Consider the following 22726-nt stretch of genomic DNA (forward strand, 5'->3'; position numbering starts at 1 on the left):
TTACAAAGAATGAAAACATTTGCCTGTGCTGGGGAAAAATGTTCACTAGTGCTGAAGAACAAGACCTGCTACTTTGAAGGAAGTTCTAAGCAGCGTTTAGCCAGCTAAAGTTAAACTTCACGTCTGCTATTACTGGATGATATGGTTGTCATTTCTCTGCTCATCATCTTGTGCAGTAAAATGCTGCCTGGGATTCCCCCAGGCCTCTGGTTATTTACTCAGTAGCCCTGTGTCAGTACCATCTTGATGCTTGTCACCTGATATAGTCAGGGAGCTAAGAGCTGCAATTAAAGTTTTTGTGGCTAATCTGTGTGTCTTCAGGTGTATGTGCAGATACCTCTAGTAGGAGTAGTAGAAAGCCATTCTGTGAGGTGACTTGACTTTGTTTCACCAGGCTGCTGCTTGAGATAGCACTGCAGTAACACGAGCGTTTAAGCTGTTATGCCTGCAGAATCCCAGGGAAGTTGGTATTACCTGTGCTATATAGATGGGAACTGAGACCATGAGGCACTCGTAAGAAAACTGATTTCTTGGTGGTTATGTGGAAGCCATGTCTGACTGTCTTTCAAATGTGACAAAGTTCCTGACAGATCCTGTAGAAAGGAAGAATTACTTAATATTTGTTTGGAGTTCTTGGGGAGGGGAGGTTGTGTTATGTTGCTAAGCAAATTTCTTGATCTGTTTTCCTCTCCTTATTCTTCTTTTCAGCTGGTGTTCATAATTCATTTGTCAGTACCTTAGCATGGATGAGATGCATTTTTTTTTGTATTTTTTAATGTTCTGGCGACACCTAAAGACCATGTGCCTGGGTATGACTGTGTTTTGTTGCCTGGTATAGGAATACGATACATAGAGACGTGCTACAAGTCTGACTGATAACCAGTGTGTGAAGAAAACAAATTTATAGGGAAAAAAAAATCCATATTATTTAAATCAGTGCTTTATATGGAAAAGCTCATGTTGAAATCTGATGAGTACTCTCAAACTGAAATGTCATAAGAACAGTTCTTGGAACAAATAGGTAAAATTAGTAATAAATTGCCAATAGGAAGTGAAGTTCACAATATCTGAAGGAACACAGAACTGTTCAACTTTTAAATCTGGTATGTCACTATCATAATGAGTGCTTTATTTACAACAGGAGTAGATGATAGTTTGTGTGATGCAGTGTTTTTAAAAGGACTCCAGGAGGGGCCCAGCAACTGCATGGTTCTTGAAAAGTCCTGAGAACATGGGTGAAGGTTGTCAAGATTATAAACACTTGGGTTTTGAGGGTTTTTTTGTTTCAGAAATCTTGACAGAGCCTCTAACCAAAGGTTTTTATAGCATGGTTTTTTCACGAGAGTTCTTATTGTCGATTAATAAATAGCTAGGGAAGAAAAAAAAGTGTCCAGCCAATGGCATAAAATGTCTGCTTTCATAATAGGAGGTGGTTGTTGAGAGGTACACTGTGAACCTGTACCAGTCAGCGTATTCCTAAAGCACTCTGAAGGAGTGAGTAGTGAGGTGATAGTTTCATTCTAAAGCTGTGGAAGGATTTTGTGATACTAAGGAAATACGCAATAAGATGGCAAAATGCATTTATTGTCAATAAATGCAAAGCAATGCCTATACTGAAAAGACATTACTGTTAAGATAAATGCATGGTGAAATGCTCTCAGTTGTCACTCAAGCCCAAGGTCTTAAAGCTGTCTGTAAGATCTTTATTAGAAATGTCAGTTCCCCAGCAGCCAAATAGGCAGAGTGAGTTTAAACACTTCTAACTTTCTAAGTGCAGAGAAAAGAAAAATCTTTGTGAACTCTTAGTGTCCGCATTACTTGAATATTTTTTTATAGGTCTACTCTTTTTCAGTGGAATTCTGAGAGGTACAAAGCAATCTGAAGGAATTGTGCAATGGCTCCATACAGGAAGAGATTAGAGTAGGACTCTACTGCCTAGAAAGGGAGGTGGCTGAGGGGTAGATAACAATTGAAGGCTGTAAAATCACAGATGACTTAAAATAAATTAATAGGTGATGAATATTTTGTATAGATCGGTGTGAAGCCGTTTATATGGGAAGAATTCAAATGTGTATTTTTTAAAAAGCAGAATGATTAATTAAAAACTAACTAAAAAAGAAGAGAGTGTGGAGTTGCGGCAAAAGGATGTGAGTTCTGAATGCTGGAAAATAAATCATAGCTTTGTCTTTTGCCCTTTGTGTTGTCTCAGAGCAGTTCTGATTTGTTGTATCAGGCAGGAAGTGTGTGTGAGATAGGACTGGTCTTGGGAAGTAGTTCAGATTGGACTATATATGTAGCAACTGCATGTTGGTGTGTTACACAGGTGAAACCAGGAGGTAGCCTCATAACTTGGCTGCCATGCTTATGAGTCTTACTCTTTAATTCTTTGGTTTCCAAAATGCTGGTTTCTGCTTGCTTTCCTGTGGTTGTGGTTACAAGCTGGCTTGCTGATTGTTTATTTATGCAAGGGCATTTGTAAATACAGACTCTTCCTTTTGTTCAGTGGCTGGATGATGTTTGAGTGAAGTCATACTGGATTTTTGGCGTTTGTTTTTATTTTATCTGCACTCTCAGTGTGGTGGGAACTCCTGCCTGAGAACTGTTGAAAGATGCAAAATAAGTGTTCATAAAAAGCTGCATGGTAACTTCATTCAATGTAGTTTTCCCATTGACTAAAACTATTTACTCAGTCTGTCCTTTCCGTTATCCAGTGGCAAACTTAACCTCCTGAAGCCCCCTATGGGCATACATACAATGTGTTTTGATCCCATGGCAAGGAAAACTGTGTGATTGTACAAGTCCTAGGCTGAAGGTATCAGTGTTCAGCAGTTTACAAGCTCTTCAAATACAGAGTGGGAGCAGGACTTGTGATATCAGGGCAAGTTGCTGCCAAACTTCAGTTTGTTTGCAGACTATGTATTGGTGTTTTAGAAAGTTTCCGAAGAATTCTTTCTTTAAAATAAGAAAGTCAGTTATGATTTTAACTTGTAATAACCACTGCCTATCTTCTCAGGAACATTAAAGTTCTAGATCAGTTAAGCTGGGTGCAGAACTATTGCATAAGTGTGGTTTACTGCTGGAGGGAACACTTCCCGTCATTCTCACTCCCCTTTGAGTCTCCCAAAGCTGTGTCCTTGCTGCCGCCTTCGTGTATGCATGAACCAAACTGATGAGTCTCAAGACTACTCTGGGAGGAAAGCCAAAAGCTGATGTTCAGGTGTCCGGGTTGCCTCATGTGGTGCACTGTCCGAGGAGTTCCAGTGTTAGGGCAAGAGGAGGGCTTGAACCACCTCTTTCAGCATGAGCCTGTGTATGGGTGATCTTAGTGATTGTGGAAATATTGCCCATAGACTGCAGAGAAGTATTCCTGCAGTAGTGCTTTTATTTTTTTAACTTCTTCACAATTTTCCACAAGAGTGTGGCTTATTGAAATCAGTTTAGAGGTGTGTGATTTGTGTGTGTACTAGGTGAGTCTAGGGTAAAAGTTAAGGGCTTTAAGCACACTGTTGACAACCAGGAAAGAGATTTTTGGGTTCATGATACTGTTTTGTGAAGAACACAAGCTGAGCACTTTGTAGCAATTTGAACCACAAACTGAGTGTTACCAATTATAAGGAAAATAATAGTGGCCAAAATAGTAGACATTTTATACAAATAAATCAATGGCACATCTACCTCTTAACTGCTGCGTGCAGCATTTTGCTTCTCTTCCCCTTCAGAAAGGACATGGCAAAAGTGTAGAGCACGCAGGCAAGGCTACAAAGGAAATCAGTTATGGAAGGGTTTAGGTGTGAGGCTTTGTTTTTCGGACTGGGAGGATGAGGAGGGAAGGATGACAAATGGAAGTGTGTAGAGTAATCAGTGGAAACAAGCACTTGGCAATGCAGAGCAGAAGTAGCTGCATCTCCATATGTCATGCAGCAGAGCTGTGTGGAACTCAGGTTGTGTCCTGCAGAATATTTTTGATTCCAGCAGTTTACTGGGCTCCAAATAAAACCAGAGTGTTTTTTATTTCTGGCTTTGGAGGGTTTTGGGCCACAAATGGTTGAAGACTGTGGTAAGAGAACTGTGAGGAATTGCTGCTGCATGCTTGCTCTGTTCGTACTCTCTTCCTTGGGCATGTGCTGTTGTCAGGAAGGGGGTACTGCACAGGGTATGCCATTTCTGATCTTCTTTCTGCTGCCTTTGGTTGCCCAATTAGAGCAATGAAGGGTTGGCAGGTCATGCTACAGGTTGGGAATGGGTTCCCCAAAGAAGTCTTAAGTGCTCCATTCCTGGCAGTGTTCAAGGCCAGGTTGGACAAAGCCTTGGGTGTCATGGTTTAGTGTGAGGTGTCCCTGCCCATGGCAGGGGGGCTAAAGGTCCTTTCCAACCCTAACTATTCTATGATTCTGTGTTCTTCATATAGTGAGTTGTCAACTTGAGTTAGTTGAGGATTTCTTTTATAAGAGATGGAGACGGCTGCCAATATGACTATTCAGAACAGAAACATGAATTTAAGCAAATGTTACATGGATTCATAGAATTTGAGAGGGGGTTGTATCCTGCCTTATTGCAGCTTAAAGAGTAAAGACTCCATGTAAGTAAAGGCTTCTCCATGTGTGTGTAGATACGATTCTGTGTAAAGATCTTGTCAGTGTAGGAACATTACAAGCTGCTTGACACGACTGACACAAAGAAAGACCTTATTTATGGCATGTTCAGATTCTTTTCTAGAGATGGATTTCATACTTCTTCGTGGCCATTTCTGTGATGCTTGTTAGTGCAACATCTGAATGCATAATAAGTATTAATTTATTCGTATCACAGTAGTGTGAGGAAGAATTGCAAGTTCATATGGGGAGTGAGGCAAGGCGAAGGATTAATGTGTCCACTAATGTTGATCCTACATGTCAGCATTTTGGGGCAGAGTTTCCTTATGCAGAAAGAGCATCTCTTCTGTTTTCAAAATTGAATGCTTTGTGTTTCTGTAAATTCAAACTTTCTAGGTATGAAGATAGGGACCTGCAATATGAACATGGAAACATGGTTTGACTGAAGAAACTTAGTGTTATGTATGAATTCTGTAGGAGGCCATATTTATAATCCAGACCTACAGAGCTGCATTCAGCTGTCTTACAGCAAGGCTGCCTTTAGTCACTGGATGTGCATCTCTGCTTTTCTGCTGCAGACAAGTCCCCTGCTACCTCTGTATGCTTCCCAGCCTGTCTGTTCTGTGGTGTCATGCAAGCCAGTTAGTGCAGCATCTGAATGTACTTCTTTCTCTGATATGGCAGTGCTTGAAATGTATGACACACTGTCACTGGGAAGATGGTGACCTAGACAAAACCTGTAGCAACTGCCATGGCAACATTTTACAAGTTAATGTGACATTACCTGTTACCAGAATGGCTTAGTTATATTCGCAATGTAGTGTGGGTGGAAGAAGACTGTAGACAGGCTTGCACAGCCTGATCTCCCTGAGAGCAGAAAGTCAGCTTTAGTGAGATTAAACTAAAAGTTCAGCTTTTGAACATGATTCTGAAGTTTGGCTTTTGTTTGAGAAAAATTCTCCTCAGGAGGGACACTCAGAAGGATGAATTGTTCTCTAGGTCAAATGATTCCATCAATATTCTGTCTGGCGAAGTGAAACTGCTTCGAGTTCATTTAGAAGACCCTTTTCTTGCACTCTTTCGTACTAGTGCCACCAGATGGTAATGCAACAGGCTTGTTTTTTTTCAGAAAGGATTGTCCTGTTTGGTGTGTAGTACGGATGGTGTGAACTTGATTGATTGATTTTCAAAAGAAGATTCTCTGAAATACCCACACAGTTAGGACTGTTCTTCCATCTGCTTTTTCTGATTATTTCCTTTAAGAAGGAAATATATGGCACAAGTATGCAGGTTACTTGAAGCACTTCTATGAAATGTTATGCAAGTTCTTAAATGCATTGCTTTTTGTAAAGAATTTCTGCTGTAAGTTGTCATGATTTTAGTATCAACTCTCTTTGAAGCCTGACTTTCTGAAAGGAGGCAGATGATGGGAATATGAGAGCATACCTTGCAGAGTGTTATTTCTGCCAGTTTCAGTCATGTAATGTTCAACCTGACAGCACAAAGCATAGCAATTCCTGTTTCTAATATTCTGGAAAAGCAAATGCGAGGTACAGTGAATTCCTCTGGGTTTCAAGTTTACTTTTAACTGTGTTACTGAAGCAGTCTGCATTTTCTTAAATCTCCTATGTATGTAATTTTAGGGTAAGAAAGAAGAAAAAATATGCCAAAATATGAGACCATTACGAAGCCTTTAGGTGCAGTACAAAGTTTACAGATCTCTTTCTTCTCCTAGAGGATGCCAGCCCCCATCAGACTGCGGGAGTTGATCCGGACCATCCGGACAGCAAGAACCCAGGCCGAAGAGCGTGAGATGATCCAAAAAGAATGTGCTGCTATCCGGTCATCCTTCCGAGAGGAAGATAACACATACCGATGCAGAAATGTGGCAAAGCTGCTGTACATGCACATGCTGGGATATCCTGCACATTTTGGACAGGTAGGTCAGAATTCCATGCTTGCTGTGCTATATGCGTATGCCAGTCTGTTTTGTGTGTTTTGGGCACGTTGACTTGTTTAGAGCATTCCCAGCTGCAGTTTTGCTGTCTGCTCTTTGGGGTGTTCTGAGGTCTATCTTCATATATATATATTCTGATCCTTACATTGATTAATTTTGACTTTTAGCGAGCTCTGATGTTTGGAGATTTACATATTTTGTTATGAAACTTAGGGTTAGTCAGCTTTTGCCATAGTATCTGCTCCTCACCACCCACATTTCTGTGCAGCGATAGTTCTTGAACCACAGTCCAGTACACATGGATGTTTTAAGATGGGTTCAAAACAGCACTTTGTGTGAGAACATCTGTCTCTGATGGAAAATACCAGATGCTTCAAAGAAGGTTCTATACCCTTTTCTTCCTATAGCAGTCTATTCTAGGCAGGTAAGACCTGGTCTGTTCCCAGCGATAGGGAATTGGTGTTCCTTAGCCTATCTCAGTGAGGTAACTTGGAGAATGCTCGTATGAGTTTTCCATCTCTTGGCTTATTTTTGGCACACTTATTTTGACACAGGTAGAATGTGAAAAAGGAAGACCTGAAGATGAGAGTTCTTGATCCGCAAGATGTTCTTCAGGTTGAGCTTTTCTTAGTCTTTGGTGTATAGTCTGTTTTGCTTAGAAGTCAGTAAGTGGCCTGTTAGCAATAATCTAACCTAGGCTTTCCATAAAGCTAAAGTCAGATTGTTGTATTCCTTAAAGTAGCTTCATGTCTTGGGAGTCTTTCCATTCAGGATTGGATTTATCAATCCTGGCATTTTACTAAGACAGTAAACGCAATCCACCGATACCAAATTCCAAATAGTCTTGGTGTTAGGGAGTGAGTCTGGGATGTGCTGTTGCATATAAAGTGCATAATCTTCTACCTCATTGGATTATTCGCTCAGGATAATGACTTACTGAGTAAGAGCAAGTGAATTTGTGTATTATCCTGTTGTTAACACCTCATGTAGCCAGGCTTCCTGGTGGAAGAGAGAAACTTCCTGTCACAGAAATGAAGGCTGAGTATGTAACAGTTGCAAGAAGAATGAACAGTATTTACAGATAAGTGTCATCTAGAATTTCTACATTTAACCTATGTTAGGAACAGTTTAAATTTTATTGGGATTATTTTGGTTGAGTATTTAATCCTGTGTATGGAAGATTAGACCAGTTTCTGCTTTGATCAGTAATGGTAAATTACCTCTTCACTCTCAGTGGAAGAGAATAAACCGGTCTATTCACTATCTGTTATTGCCAGTGTGGCTATATCTCAAACAGAAGCATCAGTGCTAACTATTGTGGGAACAGACTACTTCATTTGATGGCCTTGTTCTCATGTAGTTTATCAGGTGCAATTTCAGGATGGTGTTGGGCCCAAGGCTGAGATGGGATTTTAACAAGTATTCTTAAAGTAAGTTGAACACTTCTGTATGTCCTCAATGCTTATATCTGGAAGGATTCTTTCAAAGTGCTAATTTGTGTAGGTGGAGTGTAATTTGCATGAGTTGAGGATTTGCTGAAGATGCTTGCAGTTGCAGCAGTGGAGTGTTGTAGATAGACAGTTCAACACTGTAGACAGGAGGTTTCTGAGAGGGACAGGATAAATATGCAGCAAATTTGTGTTGGTAAAAAACAGGAGAGGGCCACAGGCTGTGTTAGACAGCCTCTCTTAAAGGTGTAAGCAGAGCTGACTTCAGCTAAGAGTGTGGATGATGCAACCAGTAATAAGAGAGAATTTAGAGAAGATGTTAGCGTTAGTGAATGGTTGATCTACTTCTTTCCATGTCAGGGATCCTCAGCTTTGACCCAGGATATGTTGTACAAAAATATGAGCATGAGCACTGCATTTAACTGGTGCATGCCGAAGTGCACTGGATGGCAGGCTCTCTTGAGCATGTGCAAAGGCCATTTGTGCAAGCTTAGAATTATCAGGCAGTCTGGGCAAATCGTGAAATAACTTTATTAGTGTTGTCATTATTTCTACTTGCAAAAAAAATCCATTTGGAAGAGTCAGTAAAAGTGTCAGTAAAAACTTGGGTAAGCTGTAGTCTGGCTATATCCAGCTCTACTAGTGTATCTGTTGCAGTACTGATGTAGCAGATTTTAATTGTTCCCTTGAATGAAACGGATATAATGGTATCAAGATTTCTTCCACTAATTAGACATACTAAGAACTTCAGCTGATAATGTTTCTCATGTTTCATGCACAGTATCACTGTGCATGAAGGTAGTTTGCATGTATCTGTATACAAATGAAATAAGAACTCACCAGCCTTTCATGTGGTAAATGTCAATTTTATCTTTCAAATTCAAAAGTACTAGAAATACATCTTACAGTATCTGTTGCAGTCATTAGTTTCCTTCTGCTTTTTCCTAGACTTTTGTTTTCTGCCTTTGGCTCTTGCATGGTAGCTTAGGTGTCATCAATTCTACACTGTATTTTTGCAGAGGATTGTATAAGAAAGTGTCTTGTAAATGTGGGTAAGAAAGTTGGTTTAGAGGTGCGTTATTCTCTCACAAAAAGGTAACTTTAAGATAATTTTTCATTGGAAGGATAAAAGGTTGATATCTAGGGTTCTCTACCTTTTCCCTGGTTGATCTTGCCCATTGTTGAAACTCAGTCATGCATGTGCATGACTGATATTATTGTTCACAAATGTTTCTTTATTCTGTTTTTCCAGATACCTCAAACCTAGCAAACTAAACTCTCTTTCAAGTTTTTTTTGTGGTTTTTATTTTTTTATTTTTTAACCTGTTTGTCTCCTTGCACTAGCTGACATACTGACATAGTGAGTAGCTGACATAGTGACAACTTCTTGGATAGTTGAGTTGTATGTTCTGATGCCACGTAGCTGTGAGCTGTCAGTGGGTAGGCCATAGCATTTATGTTCTCTGGCACTTCAGTTTCTTTACCAGTATCATGTATAACTTTACCTTCCCGATCTGTGTGTGCTTCTTGCATCTTCCCTGTGTCTGTTGCCCTATTCAAGCTTCCCTATAGGTAGGGACCATGAAAAGCTTCTCATGACACTCTGTATTTCTGCCTGTGCATGCCCCTGTACTTCCTTTACAATGATGTGCTGCAAGCTTTGTGTGACCCCTCCTTCAGCCCACTGTGTACACTGCCTTGCAGCCCCAGCTAATTTGTAAAACAGACTTGCAGGATATGTTTGTGAGGCATAGGCCTCTTACCAGCTTTGAGAAGCCATTTCTGCTGCTTCCTGTCTAGAAAGTAGATATTGATTATACTCAATTTTCTGTTAGAGAAAAACATTTTAGTGTGTAATAATGTGGTTAATTTCTTTTTGCGTTAAGAAATTGCTAAGTTTAAAAATGGTTACCAATTAAATTTTCAATCAGCTGAGTGCAAGTGGCAACTATGCATGTTATCTCAGGGATCTCCTTCATGCTGTTGAACATAGTTGACATTTCTGCATTGTTAAAGGGAAGGTTGTGGTGGCTACAGTGCATATAGTTTTAGTCAGACTTCAGGGGTTCAAGTAGAGATTATAGAGCAATACAAAAACTTAGCTATCTCTGACTGTATTCTGGTTTACCTGGCTAGCAAGTTAGTTACAGATTATAACAAGCAAAATCTGATTTTAGAATCATATAATCCCAGCCTGGGTTGTGTTGGAAGGGACCTTAAAGCTAATCTAGTTCCAATCCCCTGCCACAGGCAGGGACACCTTCCACTAGAGCAGCTTGGTCCAAGCCCTGTCCAACCTGGCCTTGGACACTGCCAGGGATGGAGCAGCTACAGCTTCTCTGGGTACCCCGTGCCAGCGCCTCACAACCCTCACAGGGAAGAACTTCCTAATATCTACTCTAAATCTACCCTCTTTTTACCTCTTAAAGCCATTAACCCTTGTCTTATCACAACATGCCCGTGTCAGGACAACTTAGAGAGCACTGGTCCTCTCCCTGATAGGTAGATGAACCCATTTAAGCCCAGTTCAGAAATTTCCAGTGCAAGTCAAACGTGATGCATAATAGAGATTTCCAGATCTTTACTTTTTTAATGATGGATTTCTTGTTTCTATAAATATTTTATCTTTTACTTTTGTGATCAGACATAAACCCACATATCTGGTACATCTGAGGTCAGTCATGGAAGGCCAACAGTGTTTGGCTACTTCAGGATGCAGGAGCTGCGCATTACTTTTCCTGCTGGCTTGCTGGGAGCTTTGGGTCATTTAACTTTTCTTTGTTTTCCACGTTACCAAAATGGGAATAAAATATACTTCAAAAAATGCATTCTGACACCTAAATGAGTACACATCAAAATTCAAACTGTTTCTCCTCTACCTAAGTAGTAGTTTAAGCTAATTCTGTCTTTTTGTTTTTTCTTTTTTTTTTCCTTTTGTTTTTTTCCAGTTGGAGTGCCTCAAGCTCATTGCCTCTCAGAAATTCACAGACAAGCGCATTGGGTACTTAGGTGCCATGTTGCTGCTGGATGAGAGACAGGATGTCCATCTTCTTATGACCAATTGCATCAAGAAGTAAGGGTACCACCTCTCTCTCCATCAACACATGCTTTGAGGTTTCAGGATCTGAAAGCACACTTCTAACAATGATATTTTGACTACTTTAGGTATTTTCCCCTGTGTTAAAAAACTGATATCTTCAGTTTGGTATATGCTGTTGACCATACAAGACTGTTCCAGTGTTGTGTTGTATTGGATGATCCTGTCTAGCTTCCTTAGAGGGAAGAGAGTATAAAATTGCATTGGTCCTCAGGAGATGTATGTGGCAAGCAGCACTTAATGGAACTACTGTTGCAGAATGGTGGTGTGTGTTTCTGGAGGTTATGTTAAGATAAATAAAATCAGGAAAAGTAAATGACCACAGTAAGCTGCTGGGCCAGTGCAGAAGACCTCTAAGTGTTGCAAAGAACTCTCTTCCATTTCTGTAGATTAGTTAGTCTCCCAGCGTGCAGTGGGAAGGAGCCGGGGAGCGTAATGCGGCATCAGTAAAGGTCCGTGCACCTTCTAAATACAGTTGCATCAGGATGTTCTTAAAACTTTGTGGTCTGGACTCATCATCGTATGTCACAAAGTCGTATATATTGCTGCAGCCATGTTGGCCTGGTTTGTTTACTTCTGCTGATGAGCTCTGAAGAGTTGTCTGACTTTAAGGATCAAGGCACTGTGTCCTGCTTTCTCTTCAAGGTTGGCCTAATGGTTCTGATGAATAGTTTTCCTTGGAAGCAAGCATGGCAACTTGGAATTTGGTGTCTGCTTGGCATCATGCTAAAATCAGACAAGAGAGGATGGGACATAACTTCTTTTTTTACTCTTTTTTTTCTCTCAGCAGAATGTTGTTTAACTGAGACTGTTTTATATTATAGCTTAGTGGATGATTAGTGCATTTCCCATAACACTCCTTTTCAAGATGGATGGGAGGAAGAGTGGAATAACTGGGTTCTGGTTGATTTATCCAGAGGCTTGGTTGGTTAGTGTGGTGTCTGTTTTTATTATTACTTACTTTTAGAACATTAGCCTCCCAGATATTAGCAAGTGAAGTACTGATCTTCAGTTAGGCTGCAGCCTTAAACTGCTTGGAAAGAAACTTGAGAAAACTGCAGGCCTGAGGATCTGCTAACTTTGGACTTGTTGTCCAGGAGAGAAGAGATATTTGGATTTTTCATTGAAATGAAAAAGATTCAAGGATTTTTCATTGAAATGTCATACCTGTAAGGCTTTTCCATTACAACCAGGCTGTTAGGTTAAGACTTCTCTTGATTATTTATTTTAAAATGAATTTGTGTGGTAAGTGTTTAAACTGGAAATGGGTCAAACTGAAGCTGAGCAAAATGAGTGGGCAGCTTCCCACCACCTTAGTGGGTTGTTTATTGCTTTCTTCTTTGGCTTCTACATCTACCACTCTGTCTTGCTTTTATCTAGACATTAAAGCATTTGATTCATGGCATTATCTTTCATTATTTACAACAAGACCTAGAATTTTGGTAGAAGAAAGTAAGCAAATACTTGATATACACACAGCTTTATGTAGCTGCCAAAAATCTGTTAAAGGAAAGAAACAACCAACCCATTAGTGACATGTGCTGTCTGTACTTTCGTCTGCATGTTGCCATAACTGCTTGGTGTTACAACCAGAATACTGTCTCTGGCTTTTCTGCATGCTGTGAGCATTTGGTTATATAGCACTCACTTCCCCAGCTCTCCCATCATGTAGTCTGCAGCTCCCCTTGCTCCCAAACCAGGAATCATACTTCTTACTTTCTTCAACACTGATCCTGGATACTGTGGCAACAAAGATACCAAACAGTCAGATGGAAAAGTAGCATAGAAATCGGTTTGAAAGGCTGTTGGAATTGCCATGTGAAAGCTGTATTGTCTTGTACTTGGTCTGACATTGGTAGTCGGCCTTAAGAATGGCACCTACTGTTAGGTGGTTTAACTTCCCATTGACTGCTTTGTAACTTTCTTAGGCATAGGAATGTTTAGGATTGCTAAACAGGATTCCTGCATGGATTATTTTCAAGGTGTGCGAGTGGTGGGATTTGTAATTATCCTCAGGACAGAGGATATTTTTACATACATAGATTTTTCTACACTGGTTGGTTGTAAATGCAGAAGCTAAAGCCTGTCCTAGAACATACTTAAACTGAACAACCCACAGAGTCACTGCAGGACTGTACCTCATTGTTAGGTTCTTTTCTGTGTGCAAATTCCAAAATACAGCATTTTCTCTTCAGAAGTTTTAACGGAATTGTGGGGTCTTTCTTCTTCTTGGCTCAATCCCTAGATACCCACCTGGTGGTTTCAACTAAGTATTTTATCTTTGTAACTGGGGTTTCTAAGTAGAAGTAGTAGCAAACCCTGTGGCACATGCACTCAAAGTTGCTATTGCTCCTAAGTCATCCCCTGTATCCCTGCCCATGACAGGGGGTTGGAACTAGATGATCTTAAGGTCCTTTCCAGCCCTAACTGTTCTATGATTCTATGCTCCCAAATGAGAACCTGAAGAGTTCTCCTGCACCAGGTATGCAGCTGGTTAGATGACTGCAGATACAGATGCCTTTTCCTGTGTGTTCAGGTTCTCTGCGCATGCTTATTGGCTTTTTTTATTTCTTTTTCTTTCCCTTTACAGTGACCTTAATCACAGCACGCAGTATGTGCAGGGGCTGGCACTCTGCACTCTTGGCTGCATGGGCTCCTCAGAGATGTGCAGAGACCTTGCAGGAGAGGTGGAAAAACTCCTCAAAACGTCCAACTCCTATCTTAGGAAGAAGGTACTTCAAGGAACTTTTGAATACTTTGTTATGGATTAAAACTCAAGGTTGATCAGATGCTAATATCTGGAATACTAGAAGGCTTGGATCACACTGGCTGAGTATTTTCCCAGTGTGCAAGACAGACGGAGGTCACAACTCTTTGTCTGTCTGTAGCCAGAAGGTGTATAAGTCTCTAAAAGACAAGCCTCCAACAGGTGAGGCAGTTGTTTCTATTTTGACAGTCTCCAGCAGTAGTATATGAGAGAGGTTAAGGGTCTGAAACAGGCAAGCAACTTTGTCTTGTTTCCATAGCAAGTGTACCATAGCATCTGCAAAGTGTAATCACCTTTGTTCTCTTACATTTATTTAATTGTTCAGTTTTAGGGAGGGTGCGGGTCAGTAGGATTTAGGAAGAAATGCGTTGTTACTTCCTTGTCTAGAGCTGGACCTAGAGAGAGATTGAAGAAAAAGCAGGTCTAGGAGATATTGCTGTATTCTGGGAAGAGGCCCTCAGTGCACTTGATTCTCAAGCAGCAGCAAAGAACAGCGTCTCCTGTTTCTTCTGTACCCTAGAAGAAACAGGCAAATTTTTTGCAACATTCTTTGTTTTTCCCAGGACACATCACCTGCGGGAGGAATTATAGTTATTTTGTGGGGAAGGAGGTGATATTCACAGGAAAAAAGAGCCATCATTTGACATAAATTTAATTGTTTGCTTCCAATACATTATGTCCTCCCTAGCAACAGGAAGACATACTGAAATAGTCTTAAAAAGGCAGAACTGCTTTGCAGTTGTTACCACTTCTGAAGTGAATAATGTGAAAATGAGCTACTGCTAGTGGGAGTATTACTTTGTAGCTCAGTGCCTTTTTCTTCTTTTTTTTTTTATTTTTTCTCCCCACCTCCTCGCTCATAGTAGTTTTACTGAACTCTGTGATGCTGTTTCGTATCTCATGTGGTAGAGAGATGGGAAAATGTACCATAAACTTTCCAGGCCTTTGTATATTATGAAATTTGTGATAGTTCCCACTGTGCTGGATGTTCTCAAAGCATGTATCATTGTCATTACGGTATGTACTAACAGAGATTTTTTCCTATACAGGCAGCATTGTGTGCTGTTCATGTCATTAGAAAGGTGCCTGAACTCATGGAGATGTTCCTGCCAGCCACCAAAAACTTGCTGAATGAGAAGAACCATGGTAATACCCGAGACTCTACTTAGCCAGGCTATGCCATTCTTTACAGGATGGTGCACAACTTGTATGTTTTGTTGGGAAGGAACTTTTGAGGTGTATTTGTGTGATTTGTTTCTTCCCATTTCTGTGCAGTGAAAGCGACTGTCATTCAGAAGAAAGGGGTGTGTATGACTCTACTAGTCAGCAGGTGTTTTACATGGCAAAGGTGACAAAAGGAACTCTTTCACTCAAATGTTTTTAGATAAACTTTAGAGTAGGCAGAATGGGAAAGATTGTTATTTGTTTGCTTATTTTTTTTTAATTCAGTACTCTGCCTGAACGGACTCTAAAGCGCATTGTTTAGAGTTGGGTTTTTTTATGTGTGTCCTGTTACCATAGGACCATGGGATTCTTTGACATCATTTTAGTAGGCATTCCCAGGACTGAGATACCTTTATGACTGTCAGGAAAGAGTCTTTCTTCAGTGCTGTTTTCCATCAGAACTACCTCAGAAAACAGGTTCTCACTTCAGTGTTCCTCTGTAAGATTATTCTGTTTTAATGGATTTTCTTGCATAAGTGCTTCTAGAAGATCATTTAAGAGAAATTCTGATACTAACACCTTGACTAATTTGCATCAAGCCTAGTGCTCACTTCCCAAAGTTTTACTCCTGTGGCACATCTGCAATGAGCATGTGCCTTAGAAAAATAGGTGGGTGTACAGTAGATGTTTGCAGTGCTGAAAACCCATTACTGGGAGAAGTTCTGTCTCAAGACAAGGTAGTTGTAAATGCCAGTAGTACTAACGGGCAATGCATGTAGAATATGGTGTGTGTGGTGCAGCTAGTTTACCTTAATTTAAAACGTGATGATCAGAACATTTAGAGTAGGCACTGCTTCATATAGGCAGTGGTCTGTAAGACTCTGTCAGTAAGTAATGCCTATATGATCCATCTTGATAGCATGAGATCGTCTGTCTTTGTCTTAATGCAACTCTGAAAAGCTTAGAGCTGTTCTGTTCCTCCTGTTCCCTCTTTAAAGATGGGAATGCTCTTCTTCAAGCCTTGGGTAAGCAGAAAGTTGAGTCTAGGTTCCTCTGCTTTCAAGAACCAGATCATCCTTTCTGCTTTCCTCATCCTTAAAAATCAGCATCTCCTTTCCATTAGTCTTACCAATGGCTTTGTGTTGAGCTTTCTGTAAAACAGAGCATCTATGAAACCCTTTTAGAAACCTTTTGGGAGATCTTGGTGGTAAGCAAGCAACATCAGTGTTAAGAAAGCTGGATGTAAGTTTTATAGATAGGTGCGTATTTCAAAACAGATTTTGGATAGAACCTGTAGGAGGTCAGAAAGCTGCATAGCTTGTGGAATATAAATGTTGTAATCTCTGTAGAAAATGTTGCTTGTTAAGGAAGCTTCTGCTCTCTTTCTGAGTCAGGAGCTCTCCAGTACAGACTTAACAGCTCCAGAAAATGAGTAACTGAAAAAGGTAGCATCTGGGGGAGATTGCTGTGTTACAGCTCAATGTAGATGTACAATGATGCTCCTTGTTAAGTTTCTTATGCGCTATCCAGCACTGACATCTAGTTAAGAGGGTTCTAAATGCTGTGCCTTTTCTAGCTGTTTTCAGAGCCCCTTAGCCAGGGTTTTGCTATGGCAGGGCACACAGCAGCTGGCTGCCAGTGCCATGCAGCTACGCAGTGCATGTGAGCACGCAGCTACTGGAGTCTTTCTCTAGAGTGAGTTCTGAGACCTTCTGAGGTCACATCAGGTCAGTGCCCAAGTCAGAAGAGAAAAATCAGGAAGTGTGAGGAACTCAACACCTACAATGCAATTAACATGTCCATTGTCCTTGTAGAGTTCTGTGTGTGATAGAATCATAGAAAGGTTTGGGTTGGAAGAACTGTAAAAATCATGTAGTCAAACTGTGTCTGTTACCATCTGACTGTATATTTATGCAAGTTTCTGCAGACAAAGTTCCATTCCTCTCCTCCTTTGACTTTTAATTGCATCTTTAAGACATGAGCACATTGCTGTCTGCTTTCCCTTGGCCACAGCAGCAAGCACAAATATATTGGAGTAGATGCGTTGAATTCAAGAATATTTTTTTCGTGATTTCCTGTTGTTTCCTTATGATCTTTGTAGTATGTCTGGAGCCAATAAAATTATGTCAAATGGAGATACTTTTTTCTTTTTTTCCCTTTACCTTTAGGTGTTCTTCACACATCAGTTGTCCTCCTCACAGAGATGTGTGAGAGAAGCCCAGACATGCTTGCACACTTTAGAAAGGTAAGTGTGAACTGATAATACTGCAAAGTTAATATGAATGGATTTGTTTGTGAATGCCTGAGGATTTTTGGGGGGTTTTAGCTTAGTTTGTTGGGTTTTTGTTTTGTGGGGTTGTGGGTTTTTTCTGGGCTTTTTGGTGTTTTGTTGTGTGTTTTTTTTTACGATGTGTCCTCTTAGTTTCCCTAGCGAAAGCAATGTGCATGTCTTTTAATGAAATATTTGTGGGGAAAAGTCTGCTTGTTATCAGAATTAAAAAGATCATTGCATCTGAGAATTTTATAAGTATCTAGCCCTAATCCCCTTCAATAAGTTGGGTAAGTTACAGAACATCAGTCTTTAAGATTGTGCAGTATGAAACTCATCCTAAAGATAGGTATAAAATGTCCTCTTTGTTCCCTTAGGGTTTTTTCCACTCTTTGTAGCTAATTGCACAGTGACATTGGCATCACAAATGTATTAAACGTAAAGAGGCAAAGATGAAAAACTGAGGCTTGTACTGGCACCTCAGTACCTTAACCACAGCCACATATTTTTATAAACTTGAGTCAAAAATACTACTGGAAGTTCTAGCTGTATAGATAACTCACCTCTGGTGCATGTTTTGTTGCATTATTTATCATTTTAACTTAAGGGTTTGAGAGTCAGTGTCACTTCCTCTGGTTAGGATTGTTTGCTTCTCCTCCCCACCCCTGAGCTTCCTCATGCTTTTTGTTATAGTTTGCTGTGCAGTATTATTGCTGTATGAAACCCTACCAGTAGAAGGACATCTGAAAATTGCATTGATTAGAATTCTGACTTCTTGGTCAAAGAAGGAGAAATTGAGCAAAGCTGGTAGAACAGAACTGGCTGTTTGCTCCTCTAAACCCTAAAGGTGTTTAGGTACTCTTCTTCCTTGGCTTGTCTGTACCATTAGGGATCTCAAACAGTGCATCCTTTGATGCATCTTAGGATTTTGGCATGCATCCTCCCTTGCTCTGGTTGCATACGTCAAAGCAGAAATGGAAGTGGGACTAGGGTCATCTTGAAGGTAGCCATTCCTGCTACTAATTGCTTAGTTGAGATGATAGTGATGGGAAAAGAGAAGAGAGCTGAGTCCACAAAATTTAGGTACGAGATACATTCTTTTCTAGCTGTCCTGTGTAGTTGTTTATGCTGTGAATGGTATAACATGGATTTCTCCCTAATGCCTGCTTCATCTGTTTTGTCCCTTTTGTCTATTTGGAATCCTGCTGTGTGTTAGAATGAAAAGGTAAGAGTTAATTCTTCTAGATGGTGCATGCTTGTGTTAAATCTGTAGATGCTTGTCACTTGTGAAGCAGTACCTCTTAATGCCACATCTGTGATTGGTGCCACATGCTTAGATTGATTCTACTTGTGTAATGCTTTTTTGTGCTGGTCTTGTCTTGTCACTAAACCTCTATGCCCATGGCAGCCCTGAATCTCAGTTGTGGCCTTCTCCAAACATGATTCTGCTTTCCTCGAGCTCACTCTCATTTCAGGAGTACTTTTGGAAATTTTTTTCTGCCTAAGCCAACTGTAGCCCTGTTTTTTTTTCCTTACCAAAACCAGAGCTTTGTGTTCTGCCTGAACTTTGGGTGCTTCCCAAAAGGGAGCAGGAGAGACTTGGCTACCTGTAAGTGGGCTTCCTGTGCTGCAAGGAGCTACTGAGTACAGCTGCATTGCTGATGTCTTTCATGGGTGGAATTTGACAACAGAAGATTGGGGGGGGTGACCCTCAATCGATATCCATGGCTCTAATGATTCTCTTTGTTCTGTCCTCAGTCCTGATAACTCTTGCATATTAGAAGGCAAAGAAAATGTTAATCAGGGTTCCAGGAATGCTCCTGCAGGTCACTCCATTTGTCTTGAGAAAAGATGTTGCTGCACCTTTTGGTTTCCTCTTTAAGGCAGATGATAAGAAATTCATGGTTCCTTTTTGTTTGTTTTGTGAAATGGCTGTTTTTAGAGGGGTATGTATTTCCTGAACAGTGAAGGTAGGAATAAAAAGAGATGATGGGGGAACTCTGCTGGTTTTCTTATTGCACTGTACATCAAATGTACAGGAATTCAGCCCAGAAAACATTGCTTGTTTAGTATGTCCACATGCAGCTGTTGTGCTCTTTAAGTCACACTGTGCTTTTGGCACCTTCTGCTACCATCTTTCCTGAATCTGAGGCACTTTCGTGATTTGATGTTGTCAGAAGTGACACTTTACTACAAGCAATCTTTAATCTGGTAACAATTAGAGTGAGTGCAATTCCTGACTTGTAGGCAAACATGAATGCAGAAGCAGCCCATCTCAAGGGTGGGAAAGTTTGTGAAATCTTAAAGATAAGTCATTGAGAAGGGTTTTGTAGGGGACACTTTGCTAAACTCTAATTGTCATGCATGAGTTGAGAGAATGATGATGTCCTGGTGCTAGCCATGATTTAGGAAGGAAAAATCGACTTTATGCAACCACCATAACACTCTGTCTAGTTTGTCACATCATCTCCAAGACAGTGTCTAGATTATTTTAATGATACTAGCACAGAGAGGGATAGAAGAAACTTCTTATAAAAGGAATAAAGCTTATAAAGATCTACATCTCTACGTCATCCACCAGGAGTGGTTTTTCTCTTACAGCTTAATGAAAATGAGTCCAGTTTGTGACTTTCAGCCTTAAGATTTTCCATTGGATATGTTGAAGATCAGCTTCCCCTTCATGCCTGAAACTGTTTCATTACTCATAGCTGCTATGATGGCTTTTGGAGATAAATAGTAAATTTGTTACAGCTTGTCTGCTTTAATGATTGGCTTATTTGCTGTGTTCTGCCCTAAACTGATTACTTGCTTGGCATGTGTGAGATGCTACGGAGAAATGCTAGATGCATCTAAGATGAAGGGAATTGAACCAAACATTCGGAAATAGGTAGCATTTCTTCAAACCTATGTACAAGTCTTGAAAGATAACGTATTCCCATGGGTAGATGTCTACTGGGAGACCATAGATATCAACATCTGAGTAACCTGAACTGCTTTTGGAAGTATTTTTTAGCCTGCACAGTTGGAAAGAAACCTTTAAATATGAACAGTGTAAGTTGATACGATTTTGTGCTACCAAATCTGGCATAGTAGCAGTGCTGCCATGACTTTCTCTGTTGCTATGCAGAACCCTTCTAACAGCAGTGAAGCAAAGAGCTTCGTCATTTTAGTGTTGCTGCTCTTGCCAAGAAGTTGGTGATGAAGAGAACAGACCCTGGAACAACTTGCATGGTCTGACAGCAGAGCCCTCGGTGAAGGCTGAAGGGAAATCCATTCTCTCTCCTGTTTGGAAGCTCTTAGAGAGGAAGCACATTACAAAGCTTTTCTTTCTAGAAGCTAAGTTGAATGGAGTGTCAAACTTGAAGGAGTTGTTAATAATGTAATCATAGCAGTACAGTATTTGAAAAGATCAAAACACTTGGCTGTGCCTGATGCTTCCATGGAGATGCATGCAAAGAATTAGTCAGGAGCTAATGTAAAGCCCTGAGGCAAAGTCCTGAAATTATACCATTTTTATAGTCCCAGCACATCCCCTTTTTATGCAGAGAGGAATTCAAGTTGGTATTTCCTCTCATGTCTCAACTGCCAAGCTCTGGTAGGTTTAGCTCTTTAAAGATGCAACATGGCGCTCAGGACCCAGCTTAACTGTTTCTCATTGTGCCCTAGCTGAGCTGTAGATATTCGTGTAACATCAGCTTTAGGTGTGCAGTTTGAACTTTGTGGAGAAATCCATAGACTGACTTGATTTCAAATACAAGATTTGTTCTTGGACCAGTGCTTAAAAGCTGGGGTGTGGGAAGGAACTACACCCTAACAGGACAACTCTCTTCTTCACAGCTTGTTCCCCAATTAGTTCGTATTTTGAAGAACCTTATCATGTCTGGATATTCACCAGAGCATGATGTGTCTGGGATCAGTGACCCCTTTTTGCAGGTAAGAACTGATACAAGCTGATTTAATTCTAGCACTGTGTTTTGAGTCTTAGGTGTGATGACGTGAATACCTCAGGGCAGATGTGTTGATTTTAAGATTTTGTGTCTTTGTTAGAGCTGATTGTGCAGATGCTCTTCATTTACCTTAGTGAAAGGCACCTGCTTTAGTTTGAACAGCAGTTGTACTGCCTTATCATATTATGTGAAGTTGTGATAAGGGGGAAGCAGCAACATGTGTTGGTCATGCAAGTGTGTGCCCTAGTGGGTAGCAGGGGTACTCTTAACAGTTCTGGCTACTGGGAAGAAAATGAGCACAGCATAAGCCTGTTCTTGTTGGTAAAGGTCTTGTTAAGCATAAGCGTTTTCCTTAGGAATGGAAATCGGCAGCTTATTTTGCTTCTTTCCCACTCCTCAAGAAACTTGCTGGGCATTTTGTGGCCCTGAGGTAAAACCCTACCATCCAGTGAGCTTTGCTTTGCTTTATTTTGTCAAACAGGTTCGAATCCTGCGGTTACTAAGAATTTTGGGACGAAATGATGATGATTCTAGTGAAGCAATGAACGATATACTTGCACAGGTGAGGTCTGCAAGGTTGATGAGCAGCTTAAACTTTCTCTTTTGGTTTCTTAGTACTTTGGATTCAGCAGCACTGGTGAGGATACAGCAGCTTGCTGTGCTGGGTTGAATTTTGCTGTAAGAGACATATGTCACTAGGTGTGGTGCTTGTCTGCTAGCGATCGGTTAGTTTTACCGCATGCTTTGCCTAACAGCACACAGGGGATCTGCTTTGGATGCATTGGAGTTGCTGATTTTGTTTCTTTTCTCCAGGTTGCCACTAATACAGAAACAAGTAAAAATGTGGGAAATGCCATTCTCTATGAAACTGTGCTGACGATTATGGACATAAAATCTGAGAGTGGGCTGCGGGTAAGTTGCCTTTGCTATGCCCCTGTCCCTCCCCAAATTGTATTAGAGTAATTTGTGTAGAGGACATGAAGCTAAGTTGTTTCACCCAGACATAGCTGTGCAGTTGGCTCTAAATAAGACTGTAGCTGCTTCAGAAAGTGGTATTTGTTTTTTGTTGTTTTTTTTTTAATTTTTTTAATAACAAAAGATAGCAAAACTTCCTGTAGACTCTGCTCCCTTGAGAGCAAGAGAGAGCCTGTGCTGTGTTTGTCTTAGTTTTTCTTCTGCTGAGACAGCCTCTAGAGTTCTTTGTTATGATTTTGGCCAGGAACTGCACTAGTAACTTGGACACATTGCCTTTAAGATCATCTTGAAAGTGGAGATGACCAGAAGCCTTTTTCGATCACTGACTTTCCCTCACTCTCTCTGTAGGTGTTAGCCATTAACATCCTGGGCCGTTTCTTATTAAACAACGACAAAAACATTAGGTAAGTTGCATGAGGTGTGTTTTGGCAACATCCAGTTTAAAATGTATGAGAAGCAATTATGTAAAGATTATGCTGCAGTAGAGCTTTGCAGTACACCTCTTTGGGA

General features: G+C 40.5%; 1 protein-coding gene across 2 annotated transcripts in view; it reads left to right on the top strand.

The window, feature by feature from the left end:
- The window catches only part of AP1G1 (adaptor related protein complex 1 subunit gamma 1), a 46687-nt gene that overhangs the window by 6535 nt on the left and 17426 nt on the right, over nucleotides 1-22726 (top strand). The window contains exons 2-10 of one of the 2 annotated variants that reach the window (XM_080636572.1): nucleotides 6328-6531; nucleotides 10946-11070; nucleotides 13685-13826; nucleotides 14911-15007; nucleotides 17194-17270; nucleotides 21132-21227; nucleotides 21723-21803; nucleotides 22055-22153; nucleotides 22565-22620. In XM_080636572.1, coding sequence (XP_080492698.1) covers nucleotides 6331-6531; nucleotides 10946-11070; nucleotides 13685-13826; nucleotides 14911-15007; nucleotides 17194-17270; nucleotides 21132-21227; nucleotides 21723-21803; nucleotides 22055-22153; nucleotides 22565-22620 — 974 coding nt within the window. In that variant the 5' untranslated portion in view covers nucleotides 6328-6330. The remainder of the gene's footprint in view (nucleotides 1-6327; nucleotides 6532-10945; nucleotides 11071-13684; nucleotides 13827-14910; nucleotides 15008-17193; nucleotides 17271-21131; nucleotides 21228-21722; nucleotides 21804-22054; nucleotides 22154-22564; nucleotides 22621-22726) is intronic. The other variant, XM_080636573.1, reaches the window with a different exon arrangement.

This window comes from Psittacula echo, assembly GCF_963264785.1.
Source record: "Psittacula echo genome assembly, chromosome: Z".
In the NCBI taxonomy this organism is placed as follows: Eukaryota; Metazoa; Chordata; class Aves; order Psittaciformes; family Psittacidae; genus Psittacula; species Psittacula echo.